This window comes from Momordica charantia, assembly GCF_013281855.1.
Source record: "Momordica charantia cultivar OHB3-1 chromosome 4 unlocalized genomic scaffold, Mcharantia_2.0 BLBB01000004.1, whole genome shotgun sequence".
Lineage (NCBI taxonomy): Eukaryota > Viridiplantae > Streptophyta > Magnoliopsida > Cucurbitales > Cucurbitaceae > Momordica > Momordica charantia.
Genome location: NW_028275162.1, coordinates 28803642 through 28819963, shown reverse-complemented (window position 1 = coordinate 28819963; position 16322 = coordinate 28803642). Strand labels below are relative to the sequence as shown.

Here is a 16322-nt window from a genome sequence, read left to right as displayed (position 1 = left end):
TCTCTCCGTGATTTATTCTCAAATATCCATCACCAATCAAATAAATATCATATATATAACATCTTTTATCTTTAACATCGTCTTTATCTTTAACAGCAGGCTCAAAAAATCGATGGCAAGAGCATACAACAAAGCTTCCATTAGAGAACAAAAAAAGAATTCTAATGTCAACTTGAACTTAATTCGACTAATCAGACAAATATCTCCAACCAAAAGATCATGAATTCAAATGTCCACCATCACATGTTGTATTGAAAAAAAAAATCATGAATTCAAATTCCTACCACAATGAATTCATACCCCACGTTGTATTGAAAAAAAGAAATTGAAAGAATTGTAATGGTTGATCATCCACAATCCAATGCAAAAAAAATTGGGCACCAATTCCAATCTGTAACAATCCATGTACCTTTCTGTATGGAGAATCAAGTCACTGTTACCAAAAAACTGAAAAAGACGGTTCCGAATATCAATAATATGAATTTGGAACTCCATCTAATTCCAGAAAAAAGCATGAGAAGGGGAAAACTCGCAAGAACAATGCCAATTTCAGCAGGAAAAATAGCAAAGAGTGGAAAATGCTACTGCAGCTTGAGAAAATTGAGAAGAAATCTTGAGGGGATGTCGATCTATGTGTTGCCAAACTAATTATACACTACAAACGTACTGCAAATTAAGTACACAAAAAAGTGAAAAATATAGAAGTTTCTGCCTATATCTGGCCATCGACTCATTTTTATGCAGTATTCTTCACTTTCCATTTTGAATACCTCCCCACTTAACCACCAAAAATGAAAAAAGAACCCAAAAAAAATTGCAGTGCATCGTTCTTCTTCACTTCACAGATACAATAATGTGTTGAAGCTTTGCAATCTTCTACAATTACTTTTTCCAGAAAATGAGTCAAATGCCTGCAGGAATTATATTATTAAATCAAATTCAGATTGCAAAGGAACAGCTGACATAGCCTTATCAAAGCAAGGCCAGGCCTCACCCATCTTGAAGGAAAACAAAAGTTTCACCAACTTCTTAAACTTGTGGATTTTTACATATTTGATGCACTGTTTTGTACATTTTCCCATGAAGTTAACAAATTCTTTAGAGCCAACGAAATAAGTGTTCAAATTCACACAAGCAATCCTATCCAAACAATTGCACTATTGAAACAGACAGACACAACTAAAGGAATTCATCATAAGATCTAAATTCATATAAAAAAAATATATATTTCAAATTCCTCTGCAACTCTGCAATAAACATTACTGACAAAAAATCATTTCAATATCTCTTGCCCAAGATAAACAGTTCAATCCAAATTAGCAATTCTCTTTACTTACCAGACAAAAGCGGTGTATACTACAATACTTTGTTGTTATTCAACAGATCATTAGAAATAACCTTGAACTTATGCGAGTTGCATATCCAAAATTTTTATCAAGCTCATATTGACAGCAACCTAAAGAAATGGCACAAAAGTGGAAATGGAAACTCACTGATACGAACAAATATGAACCCAACTGAAAAAACTGCACAAGAAAAGCATTTATGAGGAGAAAGGTGAAATATTTATGAGCTGACCTTGGTTAAAGACTAAGAATAATTAACTTGCAACCATCACATTTTTGTAGTCATCATGAACTTATTAGCTTTTTTTTCTGCTGGCTTAAGAATCTGGAAAGAGCACATCAAGTTTTCATCAACACTCATCATTGCACCAGCATTATCGAATTCACCACAGTAGTTGGGGGCTGAGAATATTGTGACAAGTTGCCTGTCGGCAAAAAATTCATAACCATCCTCCACAACCTAGGTCAAAACATCACACCAGAATTAGGAACAAGTAGCAATAAGTCACTAGAATACACTGAAACGAATAGAAGGGATAAGGGAAGAAGAAGCAATAACCTGATGAGCACGACATACGAGATCCAGGTCATGTTTTGATAAAAATTCTTCCACCTTATCAGGACCAAAAGTGTAAGAGACTCCTCTATCATTCATTCCCCATCCCTTAACATCTCTACAAGGATCTGACCAAAGCAAATCACATAGCAAGCCAGTGTCTGGAATAGGAGTAGGTCTACTTAAGTTTCTTATTTGATCCAAGTTTGTAAGATCCGGGGAGAGACCACCATGCATGCATAAAATTTTGTCATCAATGAGGGCAGCCACAGGAAGACAGTTAAAACAATCAGTAAATGCCTTCCAGAGTCTCACATTAAACCGCCGTTTGCATTCATCATAAAACCCATATATCCTATTAATTGAAGCACATTCATGATTTCCTCTTAAAAGGAAAAAGTTCTCAGGATACTTGATCTTATAGGCAAGCAAGAGGCATATTGTTTCTAAGCTCTGTTTGCCACGGTCCACGTAGTCCCCTAAAAATAGATAATTGGCACTAGGAGGAAAGCCTCCATACTCAAAAAGCCGTAGTAAATCACTATACTGCCCATGAATGTCACCTGAAAATTGAAAAGAAACAGTACACGAGATTAGAAGATTTAACTTCATAAAACTATGATAAAGATCATCAAGAAAGGTGAAATTAATATATATTCTCGTTGCTCTAGGAGCTCTAATCAGAAACCACCTTGTGTTAGATACTTTGAATACTCTTGCAGAGAATAAAAGGAAGGGGGTCGATCATGTTTTAAAAATTAAATGGTATGGGAATTACAAGAAAGTAAAACGCTGAAATTGCAACTGAATTTAGGTTTTTAATGGAACAAGTTGTCTTGGCCATTTAAAAACTTCGATTTTAGGACATTCCTAGTAATAAAAAACATCATAGAGTAAATTGATCAATAGTAGACACAAGGACTGACTGCAGCCCCAATAATTCAAAGGGCAAGAATTCTTCAGGGTAATTGAAATGAACATTAAAATAAGAAAAAATCAGAGTAGATTTCGAAGTATCATCCAATAACCATAAACTCATTTAAGGAAAACGAGAAGACTAAAGAAAGACAACATGATATACATTTTCTGACGGCTTGTCCTAAATTAGGTTAAAGTTAGCCATTCCACAAAGTTCCATCCGAAAAAAATAAAGACAAATTTCATGTTCTCTTTCTATAACTTGGATTCAGGGAGAATTTACCATTTCACATTTTATCTAAATGGAAAAACTAAAATCGGGACAAGCTTAGAAACGTAGTTAACAAACAAATAGCGAGCCCCCCAAACGAAAAAAAGAAATTGGCAAATCAAATGTTTGAACCAGGACAACGAAGAACATGAATTTAACCCAAGGAAAAAGGAAACATCCGAAACTGAACAAAGATACAAACTTTTTAACTCTTACGATTATTCGTTAAAAGAAAGATAAAAGGGGGGGAAAAAGAAGGGGGAAATTTCTAACACATAGAACTAAGCAACAAAAGCATCATACCGCAGATTTTAATAGGGGCTTCGAGCTCGAGCAAATTGGGCTGCTGAAAAAAAATCTCTCTGGAAGCAAGGCAAAGTTGTTTGATCTCGTTCTCGGAAAGCTGAACTTGCTTGCCCGGCCGGGACGATCGGACCTCCGTGAGCCGTCGAATTATGTCGTCCAGTACGGCGGGGTCAATAGTTCCCTGCCCTTGAGAGGCCATTAGGATTTAAGATTCTCGGATCCTCTTCCCAAAAGAAACAGAGAAACCCTAATAATCGAACCCAAAACCAGAAAGAACTTAAAAACCTTTATAATTTTTCCTCTCTTAAACCTTCCTTCGTTTTCTCTATTTCTCGGTCTCCTCTTTCCGACTCTATCTTCCTCTAAGTTCCTCTATTTACTCAGCAAATATAAAATAAAAATAAATAAATAAAAGACTTTTCTTGGAAAGAGAAAGGAATTAAAATAATATTTATTATTATATCTATCTCCTATGTGGTGGAGCGGCAGAGGCGTCCTCTCTCAGCGCCAGCGGTCTTCTAATTTAAACCGCATAGATTAAATTTCCCAAAAGCGTACGCCTTGTTTAGAAATTAATTCTTTTGTTTTATTTTTTTTAAACACTGTTCCTGTCCTCCCTCTGAACGTTACTTACAATTAAAAAAAAAATACATTCCAAATTGACCTTCAAGTTCACACAATCAAAATAATAAAATTAATTTACTATCATTTCATTGATAAATTTTGGGGTGGGGGCAAGAATACAAGGATGAATCATGCCGTTATATTATATAGTATAGTTGAAAATTTTCAAGTACAAATAACTATATATTACAAATACCATCAAAAGAAATTCTATATATTACAAAAGTATAGAATTTAATCTGGTGATGTAGGAAGATGTTGAAACAGCGTTTGTCCATCAATGGGGCCAAACAAAACTATTTATAAAACAAAATTTAATGAAGAATTTATTGCAAAAATAAAAAAAATGATAAAGACATAAACATTTAAAAATGACAAGAATAATAGCGCCTACATTCTGGATAAAAAAATCCGCCTGATGCAGGAAAATCTGCCATTTTTCCACAGAAACAAACAAAGTTGATATAGAGAAATTGAAGAAGCAGTCCTCTGTGTCTCTCTTCTTCTCGTCTCTTTTTTTCCATCTATAAACTCTCTATTCATCGTGCCTTTTACAACAAAAACTCTTATACTGCATCAATTAGAGCAACAACTTCTCTTGTTGTAGTTGCCGGAGAGATTAGCGACGTTAATGGTGGTGCCGTGGGGGAGGCCGGGGGTGGAAGCCGCCTCCTGAGCGGCCAAAGCTTTCTTACTAATGATGTGGTAAATGTCGAGCAAAATGGTCTGAAATGCCTTCTCAACATTTAAAGCCTCCAAGGCTGAGGTCTCGAGAAATGACAGCCCTTCTTTCTCTGCCAAAACCTGAGCATCTTCGGCGGACACTGCCCGGAGGTGGTTCAGATCGGCCTTGTTTCCGGCCATCATGATCACAATGTTGGAGTCAGCGTGGTCTCTCAGCTCGCGTAGCCATCTTTGCACATTGTCAAAGGTTTGTCTCTTGGTAATATCATACACCAAAAGAGCGCCCACTGCTCCCCTGTAATAGGCACTGGTAATGGCTCGGTATCTCTCTTGACCAGCTGTGTCCCATATTTGGGCCTTCACCGTCTTCCCCTCTACCTGTATCAAACCAATTCAAACAATCATCTACTTGAATTGTCAACTCAATTTCGGTATAATTCACAAATCAAATCGCATTGTTCTTCTCTTCACTACAACATTCAATTTCTCGAATGTCGATGATTTGACTTTCAATTTCCGTTATTAGGGCGTAAATCTGTTCGTGAACAATTGGAAGGGAAGAAAATGTTCATCAACATTCAGAATCGGATTCATACTCGGGAAAGGAAATACAATTATGATCGTAACGATCTTCTAATTTACTCGAGTTCGTCGTGATTTAAGATTCTCATCCTTGAGAATCAAAATTCTCCGATTGTTGATTAAGTAACGTAAAGACACGATCGAATCAAGGAAGGGAAGTAACTAGAAACTTTGATCGGAAGGAAAAAGAGAATATTATATGGCGTGGTGTGGCCTACCTGCAAAGTCCGCGTTGCAAATTCAACTCCAATTGTGGACTTGGACTCCAAACAGAACTCGTTCCGCGTAAACCTGGAGAGAATATTTGACTTTCCGACGCCAGAATCACCGATCAACACAATCTTGAAGAGATAATCGTATTCGTGATCCACCTTGTAAGCCATTTGATCAAATTCCTAATCAAATTCCGAGCCTAACACCTGCCAGATCCAACAACATACGATTCAGAACAAATAAACGCATTAACAATCGCATTTTCTGTGCATAACGCCTCAAAAGAATCCGTTTGATTGACGAGAAAATAATGGAAGGTTTCGGTGGGAAACAGCCGGAAGAAGGTTAAAAGAGAAGAAAAACAAAAGGAGAATGAAGAACTAACTAACCATAAAGAAAATGGTGAATGGATTGGCAAGGGGAGAGTGGTAATTGGATTAGGAATTTTCAAAATTGTGTTGGAAATTTTATTAGCGAGTTTTAAGGAAAGAGGGAAAGAAGAAAACGGGGGATTTTAGAGAGCCAATAAAAAGAAAACAGAATAACGAAGCGAAAGGCACTGAAGGCGGCCCTTCATGTGGCACAGAATAGGCATAAATCCAAACTATTTAAATGGCTTAAATAAATTGCCGTTACTATTTTCTGCACAACATTTTCCAATTCCATTGTCAAACATTATATTTATTTATGTGTAGGTCTTCTTTGGTTACCTGTGTTATCTTCTTTTTTGTGCAAATAACTATCATATACAAACAAGATATAATAGGCCCCCATAAATTTTTTTTTTCCAACTTAGCATAGTTTAACGAGTTAAAGATACTTATTTTCAACTAAAGGGGTTCCGTTCAAATCTATACTCTTGTAGTAAAAAAAAAGCATTAATTCTCAACCAAAATATTAAAAAGTTTAAATTCTTATTCCACTTAGAAAAAAAAAGTTGTTACACGGAGCAATAAGATTCATATGACGATAGGGGTATGGACCATACAAGAAGAAGGACAACCGAGATCACCGATAGCTGGGTCGGCCCACTGGAGAGCCAACCTCACCTTGGCATCGAGGCGCCGAGCCCTTCTCGACTTTTCTCTCTCGGTCCCCGTACCAATCAAATGATATTCGAACCCAAGCCTCGATTAAAGGGCCCGTAAGTGTCACGATCCAGTGAGCCCGACTATCTGGAGAGGACCTAGGGTTGGAATTCGTGAAACCCTAGGGAGAAGAGAGAGGGAATCACCTATTGAATGTAAGCCAAATTACACTTTCAAGTGTCTTACTTGCTGAGTGATTTCTCTCATAACTGACTTAGACATCGAAACCTGTGTGACTGAAGTCACATCAGTTTAGGATTGTTCGATTTTGGAGGTATCCGGTTCACTAAAATCCAAGCATCAACAAAAGTCATAACAGATATTGATTATAAATAATAATAATAAATTCTTCCTAGGGAAAAGGCAAACCTACTTTTACTTTACTCACATTTGAAGCTAAATTTATTGAAAATCAAATCAATCCAAACTAACTAACCCTGCGTTGTCTAGTAGTCTAAAGAGACTAAGGTAAATTCTAATGAATTGAGAGGTTTTGAGTTTAAATTACGAACTTATCTATAATTTAATATCCTATAAATTTATTTGACGAACTATAACAAATACAAATGTCTGATCAGAATAATGAACAAGAATATTTGTTTACCATTTTAAGAATGGACTAGAAAATAATAATTACAAAGTAAATTTTCTTTAAGTACATTACAAACTTAATTTTGGTTCTTATTCTTAATTTATAATTTTAGCTCATAAATTTTAAAACCATGAACATCAAATTAAAACTAATTATAAATTATACGATCAAATGGTAGTTTTTAAAATTATAGGAATCAAATTGAAATTAAGCCTAAATCATAGAGGCCAAAAAGAGTAATTTAACATTTTTATAATCTGTACGCTTTTTTCTATTTCTTTTTTTTTTTTTCTATTTCATAGTTCTATTTAGGCTTTTTAAATTGTGACATGGTGTAATTTTACTGAGTTAAAAAAAAATAGAGAAATAACAGCAGATTTGGACATACAATACAATACAATAACCCCAGAAGACACAACAGAATTCTTCCAAACCCCAAATAAATGCACTGCACACATACTCCAAATAAGATTTATTGTTTTCTTTTTCTTTTTCTTTTTTGTTATTTTTCGTAGGCAAATTTGCTACAAGCACAAATAACTTTTTTTTTTTTAGAAAAGTGCTACAAGCACAAATAAATACATGCATATTTAAGTCGATTTTTCCTATAACACATGTGAGTGTGAATATTCAAACTTTACCGTTAAATTTTTTTGGCTTAATAAAAACAGAGCATGTGATTTAGGGGAAATCTTTTAATAGTGGTAGGTTTATTATAAATTTTAATCTAAGAAACCGTAATATACTTATATTTATATTGCCATAAAGTAATTAAAAAGTAATATAAAGATAAAGACAAGTTCATTATTTTTATTCATCACATAATTAAGTGACTGTATGTCACTTTAAAGTTGCAACTACAAGAAAGCATACATACACATTATTATTCTTTCATACTACACACAACTTCAACATCTTGGTGCCTCATATTGTTGCATAAATGTTATATAGTAAAGTAGGCACCTCATTACTTTCTTCAACCATCAACAATAATCAAGGTAGTATGTAACCTGCAAAACGTAAAAGTAAAAAATAAGGAAAAATATATATTTCTTTTGATAAAAATAAAAATAAATAAATACAAACCTAGAAGTCAATAATATTTTTTTCTTCTAACATGTCATATTAAATTTAAATTTCAAGAGTGCTCATTTTAAAAATAAAATATAACTGATGCCATAAAACGTTGGGAATGATTTCTCCCGACGAAAATTTTTCTAATTTTTTTAGAAAAACGTCGGAAAAAGAAAAAAAACGTCAACAAATGAATGAATGAATTACCCCCGCAGTTATAGCCAACAGGGCGTTCAGCAATGTCACAACGTTTGGGAATTGTAATGGCAACTTCGGGCTTAGACCCAACCATTTGGGCTGTTTTGGACAACATTACTGCACAAAGACAGCTTGTGCTCTGGCCTAGCTTCCTCACTTGATCGCAACATTTTTGGGAAACTGGATAATAAGGATCTTTGGAAGCAGCCATACAAGGAAGCATTTTGTATGCCTCTCTTTCAGGTGAAGATGGGGCACACTCGCTATTAGGACGAACATAACCACATCTTGCACTAATGAAAAGCAGAGCAAAAAATAATAGGAAGCAAATTGATCTGTTTGGGGACTCCATTATTCTTCTTCTTACTCTTCAATGAGATGAAGAGATGGCTTCCAAAACCCCATTTTTATAGTAGACTTGGGTTTTGTCATTCGTGCGTGAAACCCAGAAGATTGAGTGGATATAGCACTTTGAGGATTCCACTAACTAACTTATTAATCATTATATATAATGAATGTGCTCTATTCTCTACATATTTAATTAAAATTTTCATAAACAGCAATCTTATGATCAATTCGATATGACTAATTGAAGTTTTCTTATACAAAAAAAATACTGAAAGTGAAACCCATCGAATAAAGTGGAGATATCACTAGGAGAGGTGGTGATATCTCACTGTCTGCAATGGATGATTCGGCCATTTATTTTGGGCCTAAGGGGCATTCCATTTCGAAACTTACTTGCCACATTTCATTATATATTAAAATATCATCTCTCACTTGGATTTATCTGCTCCCCATCTTTCACAGGCTTCTTTAAAAAGAAAAAGAAAAAGAAAAAAAAAACCAAAGTTTCACAGCCATGATTTATAGTGGACCACCCAACCCAATTTAATTAGTAATATATATGAATTTAGGTGGGTCGTTTCAAATGGGAAGATTTTGAAGTTATCTCTCATATTTTTTATTTTATCACTTTATTCGTCTTATATAACAATAATAAAAAAAAACTCTTCATTTAGATTGATCCAATCAAAGGCTTTTGCTCGATCCACTTTAAGGTATGATGAACTTTTTAAATCAGTTGTCAAGATAATCATAGCTCGAATGGTAATATCTGCTCTTTCTCTTAAAAATTTCAAACATTTAAGTTTGTTTTGTGGCAAGTATAGTGGACTTGGAAGGCTCTAGAATTATTTTTCCTAGCCAAAAAGGTCGCTTCCATTAGATCATTCGTTAGCATTTTGTCATTAAGGAGAGGTAATGAAGTCAGAAAATTATTCAACAATTAAAATGCTACCTTCTCAGAAATTCTTATTTCTAAATTTCTAGATTACTTTGTACTTTTACATTTAATGGAAAACAATGTTTTCTTTCTTAAGGATTAACTAAATACGAAATGTCGTTGAATAATAAAATTAAATTTTAATATCATGGATCCAAAACGAAAAGCTGTTAATATGATTTCGTAGTTAGATCAAACACATATGGCTCTCAAATAATAATTATAATCAATTAACAACAATATTTCAAACCAGAATATTGATTTTTGAAGCACGCAAGTAAAATGGATAAAAATCGAAAGAAAGAAGACCAAACAGATGTTTTGAAATTACAAATAAAAATAGATAGGAGCTAAAACATAGGGACGAAATCTTAAACCCATATAAATCTAGCCAGTTTCTTGATTTTCTCTCCATTTTCTCCCAAGTCAAACCAAAATGGACTGGAACCGAAATCTAAAACCAAATGAACAGGAATCTCGTGGGCACGACTCACGAGTTTCCAGATGGATTCGCTCTTTGCAATAATTGTGATTTGATTGCTCCGAGACCGAAATTACGTGAGATCTGGAGCGTTTGAACATAATCAAACGAATTATTTTGACGCAATCCTGCGAGAAGATTGGTGATAGCAATACTGAAATAGTAGAATTAGAATCATACACAACGACACAAATCAATGTCAAATAGAAATCAAGAGTCGTATATTCAGGACACGCATTCGCAACGTCTAATTGATAAAAGCGTAGGAAACAAGACAGATGTAAATAATGAGGGCAATCGGAACCAAAATCACAAGCGGAACCACCGCCGCGAAAGTCTGAGAGCTGCCGCAGCTGAGAGTGCCGAGCTTGATCTGGACGACGTTAATTAGGGCCATCATGAGGAATCCGCAGCCGCAAACCGATCCGATGCCCGAAATCAGCATCCCGATCCGAAGGGCCGATTTGTTGACGCGGACGAAGAACTCGGTCGGGTGATAGAAGGGGCTTTTTGAGATCCGTATGGCCTGCTTGAGGCCGAGGGCGATTAAGCTGGAGAAGAGGAAGGAGCTGAAAGAGTAGACGTGGAAGGCGACGAGATTCTCGGCGATGGAGGGGGCGGCCAAGCAATTAGGGTTTTGGACGAGATTGTTGGTGGGATCGTTGGGGTTCCAGGCCAGGCCCAAGAAGACGGCGAGAGTGAACATGGAGTTGACGTTCACGATGCCGTCAAGGGCTGAAATGTGAATGCTGGTGCCGGCCGGCATCTTCCAGACGGTGGAGGACGGCCGGAATCGGACTTGCAGCGCGTAGTGAACGCAATTGGTAAAGCAGGTTGAGGAATTGAAAAATGGGGGAGAGGAAGGATAGAAAAAATTGCACCATTCCTGTCGGAAGAAAGCGTTTATCTTTATTGGAAACGACATGTCGTTCAGGCTAGTCGTACTGTAATCTTGAAAAATTTATGCAAAAATAAATGGATTCGCCGTTGCCGGGGATCGAACCCGGGTCACCCGCGTGACAGGCGGGAATACTTACCACTATACTACAACGACTTGCTGTTGACGTGATCCGTAATTAAATTCTATTATAATTTAAATACTGCGTCTTTTTGCTTCATATCTACTTTTTAAAATTATTTCCAAAATCTAAAACAAAAATTCGAAAATTAAAAATTTTTAGTTTTGAAATTTAGATAAAAATTCAAATGTATTTTTGAGAAATGTAAAAAATATACAAAGAAAATGTTTGAAAAAAAGAGATACTGTACCTAACTAAATAGAAATTAGTTGGATGAGATTGCACGTGTGTAACATATTTGGATTTGGATGATTCGAGATAGCATATGATCAGGTGAGCCACTCTTAAAATTAGCATATTTTAATTTATTGTAAGGGACAATTTATGTGAACCAAAGTAAGTAAACTATTGCACAAGAACAATTTAGAACAAACAAACAATTCTAAAAATACATGTTCCATCTGCTTTTAGTTACATTAGAACCAAATACATGTATGTAAAGTCAACATGCCTGGTTTCGATATAGGTTGCAGTAACAGCTTTAGGTTATAAGAAAGCAGAACTCAAGCATCAAATAATGGAAATAATTTCTTACAGAAAGAGTTTTTCTAACAAATTTTCCTTCTACTCTAATTTGTATACTATGTTCTTGCTCTTTTTCTTCACGGGGGGATGCTATTTGATCTTGTCAGAGAGCAATTTGCTGCAACTTACCACACTTTGATCTGCAGATGAGCTCTTTCTCCGTTCTGAACTTTCATTGACAACAATATTCTGAATTGAAGCAGGCCCTTCAATTGAATTCAAGCAAGTTTTCGCTTTTGTCTCGACGCCGAGATAATTTGTCAAGGCTCTTTTCACTCCGAAGCCACGCCGGATAGGCTTGCCGACATTTCTGTTGTTGAGAAATGGCATTCTCTCACTCTTGGCAGGACTAACCAATGGTGCTGGTGAAAAACTTGGAGTTGTGGCAGTGAGTTTATATGGAGTGCTCGAGAGATGCACCGAGTATGCGGCCTTCTTGTGACCGACTACATTAACTGTCCCGACCGATGTCAACCTATCCGAATGCTTAGTTAAGTCATCGACGTAAAGCAAATCATCGATTCGAGCAATGATGTTAAATGCAAGACTCTCCAGAACCCTTGAGTAGCTTTCAAGAATGGACTTCCCAACATCCTGAAATGTGCAGAATGGTGTGAAAACTTTGGAATGGAAAATGAATTATAATGGCAAAGTGGAAGAAGAATGAACATATTTACCTTGTTGAATTGGATCTTGCTGGTGTCTAAAGTAGTTTGTGTTAGACTGGGAAACCGCTGCTTCAAAGAATGCAAGAGGCCTTCAGCTCTTTCTGCTAGAAACTCTCTCTTGTCCCCATCAATCATCAGGTCCTTCACCATCTCCCAAGATGATCTTGCAGTGGAACGAGTTGGATTGATTTGCGGTTTCGAATGAGCTCGACGGCGCCAGACATAGATGGCAGCCTCGACCCGGTTGGCAACGTCAAGAGCGACATGTTCGGAGGATAAATCGAGGCAGTCAAGCAAGTACTCAGACGAGAAATGCTCCGAAGTAATGTACCGGTAAATAACATCCCCCAAACAGGCTCTCCCATTCTGCAGCATTTTATGAAAATCAATGTATTAGGACTACGCAATTCTTCAAAGACGTGGGGAAAATATTGCCACTGTCCAAACCTTAGGAAGAGTCTCCAAGTATGATTCAGGAACCTCCATATCAGCCAAAGCAATGTTGTTGATTGCCACCACAGCTTTCAATATTTGGTTTGTGCAATCTCTAGTATGATGCAATTGCTTTCTCGAATCTTCGCCGAGACCACCCGCGGGTACTCGGGGTACGGGAAGCCACCACTTCTCCTGTTGCCTCTGAACTATTTTCCGAAAAGAGGATGATCCATCGCCATCCGAAGCAACAATGCCTTGATCAACATACCAAAACTCGGTATCGACAAAACTCTCAAGAATTTCCTGTAAACAAGGCCAAGGATATCCTAAATTCTTAAATCACTGATAGGAATTGAATGAGCAGAATGAGCAGAAAAAACAAAGGCAGTCTTACAAGCAGCATATTGTCCAATTTTCTGAGAGCTGGAAGGTTGATGAAGATATCAGATCTAGACCTAGAGGTCATAACCTGCAGATTAAACAGTGAACATTTTTACCCCAATTCTTCTTCTCAACAGAAACAAAACATTGTAATCAATCAAACCAGAAGTGTAAAAATTACCTCCAGCTTGCTTCCATCTGGGAATGTTTGAAAAGAGGGGATCAATTCAACTATGTGGTCACTCACACAGAGAAGCCACTCAATCTCTCTTCTCCACATTGACTTTTTCTCCTTTGGCAGGGGTTCTAATCTCCATAGTTGCCCAAAAATGGTAGCTTCAAGTTGCACAAAAACAGAATAAGAAGCCATTGAAGCAAAAAGAAAAGGGAGTTTCAGAGATTGAAGCAAGAGAAAGCTCACCACAGAGATTGGTAATGGCATTTGAGATAGCCAATGCGGTACAAACCCCTTTCCCGGAACCTGACATGTCTTCCCCCAGCAACAGCTTTGAAAACCTCTCCTTCATCATCTCCATCTCTGTTCACAAAGTTAAAAACAAAACCCCAAAACCCAAATCAAAATGGGTTTGCGGTAAACAAGCCAAGGAAGAAGAAATCAAACTAACCGGAAACTTTGGGGGCCGTTTTGCTCAGCTTTGAATCACTGGAATTGGGCTTCTGTTCAACTTCACGAACCTTGGAATTGGAGCTTTTGCAAAGCTGAGCCTTGCGGATGGGCCAGCCGAGTTGGGGCGGAGAAGAACACTCGCCGGCCTTCACGTCGTCGCCGGAAGTGTCGGAACTCGACCGGCTCGAGCTGCTCTCCCCAGACGCAGCACTGGACTCGGTGAGCGACGACTCAGTTCCAACTCCATTAGAGCCAAAAGACCCACTAATTTTTGGAGCATTTTCGCTCCTCTTGACCGAAGCTTCCATTTCAAAAAGCAAAATTTTCTGTTTTTGAATCCCAAAAGAAGAAGAAAAGAATGGGCTCGGTGATCTCAGAGATTCTTGAATGATTCACCAGGTACAAACATGGTGGGAGGAGATCACAAGAATCGGTGAACTGGGCCTGAGAAACAGTTCATTTTTCTGCTCTAGTAGAGCATAATAGCTGCTTCACTTGTCTGGGAAAGATGAGGATTTGATTTCAAATTTCTCTCTTTCTCTAACTTTCCCCAAATTTGATTTTAAAGGTTAAAGGTAACTGCCAAAGCACCACAGGACAGCCCAACGTCTATCTCTCTCTCTCATCCTCTGAGGGCAGAGGAAGTTTAAAAAATAGCATTAAAAAAAATGGAATTTTGCTGCTGCAACATAACGGTGATGTCAACTCACGCCTTTGATTTTTGATTTTGAATCCAATTTTACCTGCTCCCCAGTCCCCTCTGAACAAAATTTCAAATATGATTCTCTTTCGCCAATTTTATTTTGGTCACACTGATCCTCTTGTATTTAAAATCAATTTCTATAGTTTCAAAATAAACTAAATTATTTCAAAAACTTGTCTGATGAATTAATGTTTTAGAAACAGCTTTTAAAAATAGAAAACAAGAAGAATGGAAATAGTATTTTCTTTATTATTTATTGTGTGATTTCTTTCCTGTTTTTTTTATTTGATTGCTCATGTGTACATTGTTTATCTCAACCGTTTTAATTATTGTGTATATATATTTTAATTCAACAATAGTTTGGGATAAGAATTCGAACTTCTTAATTTTTTAACCTATGATATATGTTTTTATTAGAATTGCAAAAGGTGCCAACAAAGTTCTATATTAATTTATGAATGGTGATATATGGTGTATATATATATATATAAAATACAATTATCTTTAATGATACGAGGTCTTTTGGAGGAAATAAAAAATAAAGTTTACGAGGATTATGCTCAAATTAGATATGGTAAAGATACTTCTTTTAATCAGTTCAGTTTTGTTTAGGTCAACATGTATATTTTTTATTTAATTATGTAGTAAAACTAAATTAATGAGGAGATTAAATGACTTCAAGTACAAAAATGCAAGTGATTAGACAAAAAGTTGTTGGATAAACAAATAATTCATAAGTATTCTATTAACTAAATATTAAATAAGATTTTGAGAAGACTGCATTGGACGACAGAAATAATATATACATGTAGGAATATCAGTGCTTTAATTTTATTTTTATGGTTTGACATCAAATTAAATTGTGTTATTTGTGGAAAATTTTAAACTTGTTGCTAAGTGTTATGCTTAGAAGTACATATTTTTTATTTTATCGTTTATGCCTTTGATAATTTTGGTCTCTAAATTAAGTTTTCGTGGTTTTAAATTTTCATTATCGTCGGTTTTAATAAAATATATAGAATGTCATTCATATTAACAAAAAAATCCAACACAAAAGGTCAAATGAAGCATAGGTAATTAAGTGGATAAATCACATATTACCATCCCACACATATTAATGGTTCAACATATCACCCTACAATTATTTTTTTAGTACAATATATGAGATGGAAATTCAAATTCACGACATTTTATCGGAGATAGATACATTAATTAACCAAGTTGAACTATGCTATAGTTGACACTATCCTGAAATTGTTGTACTTAAAAAGTAACATAAAAATTATATATTGGCGTGATAAGTGAGACGAATTATAATTTAATATATATATATATATATATTTTAAAAGTAAAAAGAAGCTAAAAAGCTAGTTTTGCTTCGAAATGTACCAACAATACATCTTACATTTTTGTGACTATAAACTAGACAAAGTGTATAGTTGTAAAAAGTGACCCTAAAATATTTCTTTCCACTCGAAAATTCTCCGTTGTCGGGTTCCTAACTTAACACATTTAACCTCTCTAATAATGAATCTAGATTGGAAGGGACCAATTGTGTGACCATACTATAGCTAACCTTCCAACTTGCGATAGTGTGATAAGGCTCCTCTATCCCAACCAAACAAGAAAAACCAAGGATGTGATATAGTTTTCAACCAATCATCCTATATAAGAAAGTAGTAAAA

The 16322-nt window shown here is 35.8% G+C and overlaps 5 protein-coding genes and 1 non-coding gene across 8 annotated transcripts; all 6 read right to left on the bottom strand.

Annotated features, from left to right (window-relative positions):
- Positions 1-572: 572 nt before the first annotated feature.
- Positions 573-3790, bottom strand: TOPP4 (type one serine/threonine protein phosphatase 4). Of its 2 annotated transcripts, XR_002600886.2 has the most exons (5): positions 3395-3790; positions 1906-2465; positions 1579-1806; positions 1338-1456; positions 573-911 (listed from the first exon to the last, which is right to left on the bottom strand). XR_002600886.2 is itself a non-coding variant. In XM_022278767.2 (4 exons), exons 1-3 carry the CDS (start codon positions 3594-3596, stop codon positions 1615-1617), a joined length of 954 nt encoding a protein of 317 aa, XP_022134459.1. In that variant the 5' UTR covers positions 3597-3789; the 3' UTR covers positions 573-911; positions 1579-1614. The 2 variants fall into 2 exon arrangements, 1 of the variants encoding a protein (XP_022134459.1); XM_022278767.2 differs by lacking the exon at positions 1338-1456 and having other exon boundaries at positions 3395-3789.
- A 356-nt stretch (positions 3791-4146) lies between these two features.
- Positions 4147-6089, bottom strand: LOC111006701 (ras-related protein Rab2BV). 2 transcript variants are annotated; one of them, XM_022278770.2, is made up of 3 exons: positions 5890-6089; positions 5506-5706; positions 4147-5083 (listed from the first exon to the last, which is right to left on the bottom strand). In XM_022278770.2, exons 2-3 carry the CDS (start codon positions 5668-5670, stop codon positions 4598-4600), a joined length of 651 nt encoding a protein of 216 aa, XP_022134462.1. In that variant the 5' UTR covers positions 5671-5706; positions 5890-6089; the 3' UTR covers positions 4147-4597. The 2 variants fall into 2 exon arrangements, with proteins under 2 accessions (XP_022134462.1, XP_022134463.1); XM_022278771.2 differs by lacking the exon at positions 5890-6089 and having other exon boundaries at positions 5506-5877.
- A 1875-nt stretch (positions 6090-7964) lies between these two features.
- LOC111006702 (Bifunctional inhibitor/lipid-transfer protein/seed storage 2S albumin superfamily protein) lies at positions 7965-8841 on the bottom strand. The gene is made up of 2 exons (XM_022278772.2): positions 8462-8841; positions 7965-8190 (listed from the first exon to the last, which is right to left on the bottom strand). Exons 1-2 carry the CDS (start codon positions 8802-8804, stop codon positions 8174-8176), a joined length of 360 nt encoding a protein of 119 aa, XP_022134464.1. The 5' UTR covers positions 8805-8841; the 3' UTR covers positions 7965-8173.
- A 1520-nt stretch (positions 8842-10361) lies between these two features.
- MEE60 (maternal effect embryo arrest 60) lies at positions 10362-11155 on the bottom strand. Its single transcript, XM_022278769.2, has one exon. The coding sequence runs from the start codon at positions 11141-11143 to the stop codon at positions 10466-10468; it is 678 nt and encodes a 225-aa protein (XP_022134461.1). The 5' UTR covers positions 11144-11155; the 3' UTR covers positions 10362-10465.
- Positions 11156-11200: 45 nt separating this feature from the next.
- TRNAD-GUC (transfer RNA aspartic acid (anticodon GUC)) lies at positions 11201-11272 on the bottom strand. Its single transcript has one exon. It is a non-coding gene; the product is annotated as a tRNA-Asp (tRNA).
- A 362-nt stretch (positions 11273-11634) lies between these two features.
- Positions 11635-14552, bottom strand: ROPGEF5 (ROP guanine nucleotide exchange factor 5). The gene is made up of 7 exons (XM_022278766.2): positions 13933-14552; positions 13728-13844; positions 13488-13642; positions 13320-13394; positions 12938-13228; positions 12500-12856; positions 11635-12416 (listed from the first exon to the last, which is right to left on the bottom strand). The coding sequence occupies exons 1-7, from the start codon at positions 14240-14242 to the stop codon at positions 11913-11915; spliced, it is 1809 nt and encodes a 602-aa protein (XP_022134458.1). The 5' UTR covers positions 14243-14552; the 3' UTR covers positions 11635-11912.
- Positions 14553-16322: the final 1770 nt, after the last annotated feature.

Coding starts and splice junctions, on each gene's coding strand:
- TOPP4 (XM_022278767.2), bottom strand. CDS start 3,596: ATGGCCTCTCAAGGGCAGGGAACTATTGACCCCGCCGTACTGGACGAC. Junction 2,466..3,394: donor AGCCCCTATTAAAATCTGCG/GTATGATGCTTT, acceptor TTCAATTTTCAG/GTGACATTCATGGGCAGTAT. Junction 1,807..1,905: donor TCGTATGTCGTGCTCATCAG/GTTATTGCTTCT, acceptor GTTTTGACCTAG/GTTGTGGAGGATGGTTATGA.
- MEE60 (XM_022278769.2), bottom strand. CDS start 11,143: ATGTCGTTTCCAATAAAGATAAACGCTTTCTTCCGACAGGAATGGTGC.
- ROPGEF5 (XM_022278766.2), bottom strand. CDS start 14,242: ATGGAAGCTTCGGTCAAGAGGAGCGAAAATGCTCCAAAAATTAGTGGG. Junction 13,229..13,319: donor AATTGGACAATATGCTGCTT/GTAAGACTGCCT, acceptor CCTTGTTTACAG/GAAATTCTTGAGAGTTTTGT. Junction 12,857..12,937: donor ACTTGGAGACTCTTCCTAAG/GTTTGGACAGTG, acceptor AAAATGCTGCAG/AATGGGAGAGCCTGTTTGGG.
- LOC111006702 (XM_022278772.2), bottom strand. CDS start 8,804: ATGGAGTCCCCAAACAGATCAATTTGCTTCCTATTATTTTTTGCTCTG.
- LOC111006701 (XM_022278770.2), bottom strand. CDS start 5,670: ATGGCTTACAAGGTGGATCACGAATACGATTATCTCTTCAAGATTGTG. Junction 5,084..5,505: donor TTGCAACGCGGACTTTGCAG/GTAGGCCACACC, acceptor GGTTTGATACAG/GTAGAGGGGAAGACGGTGAA.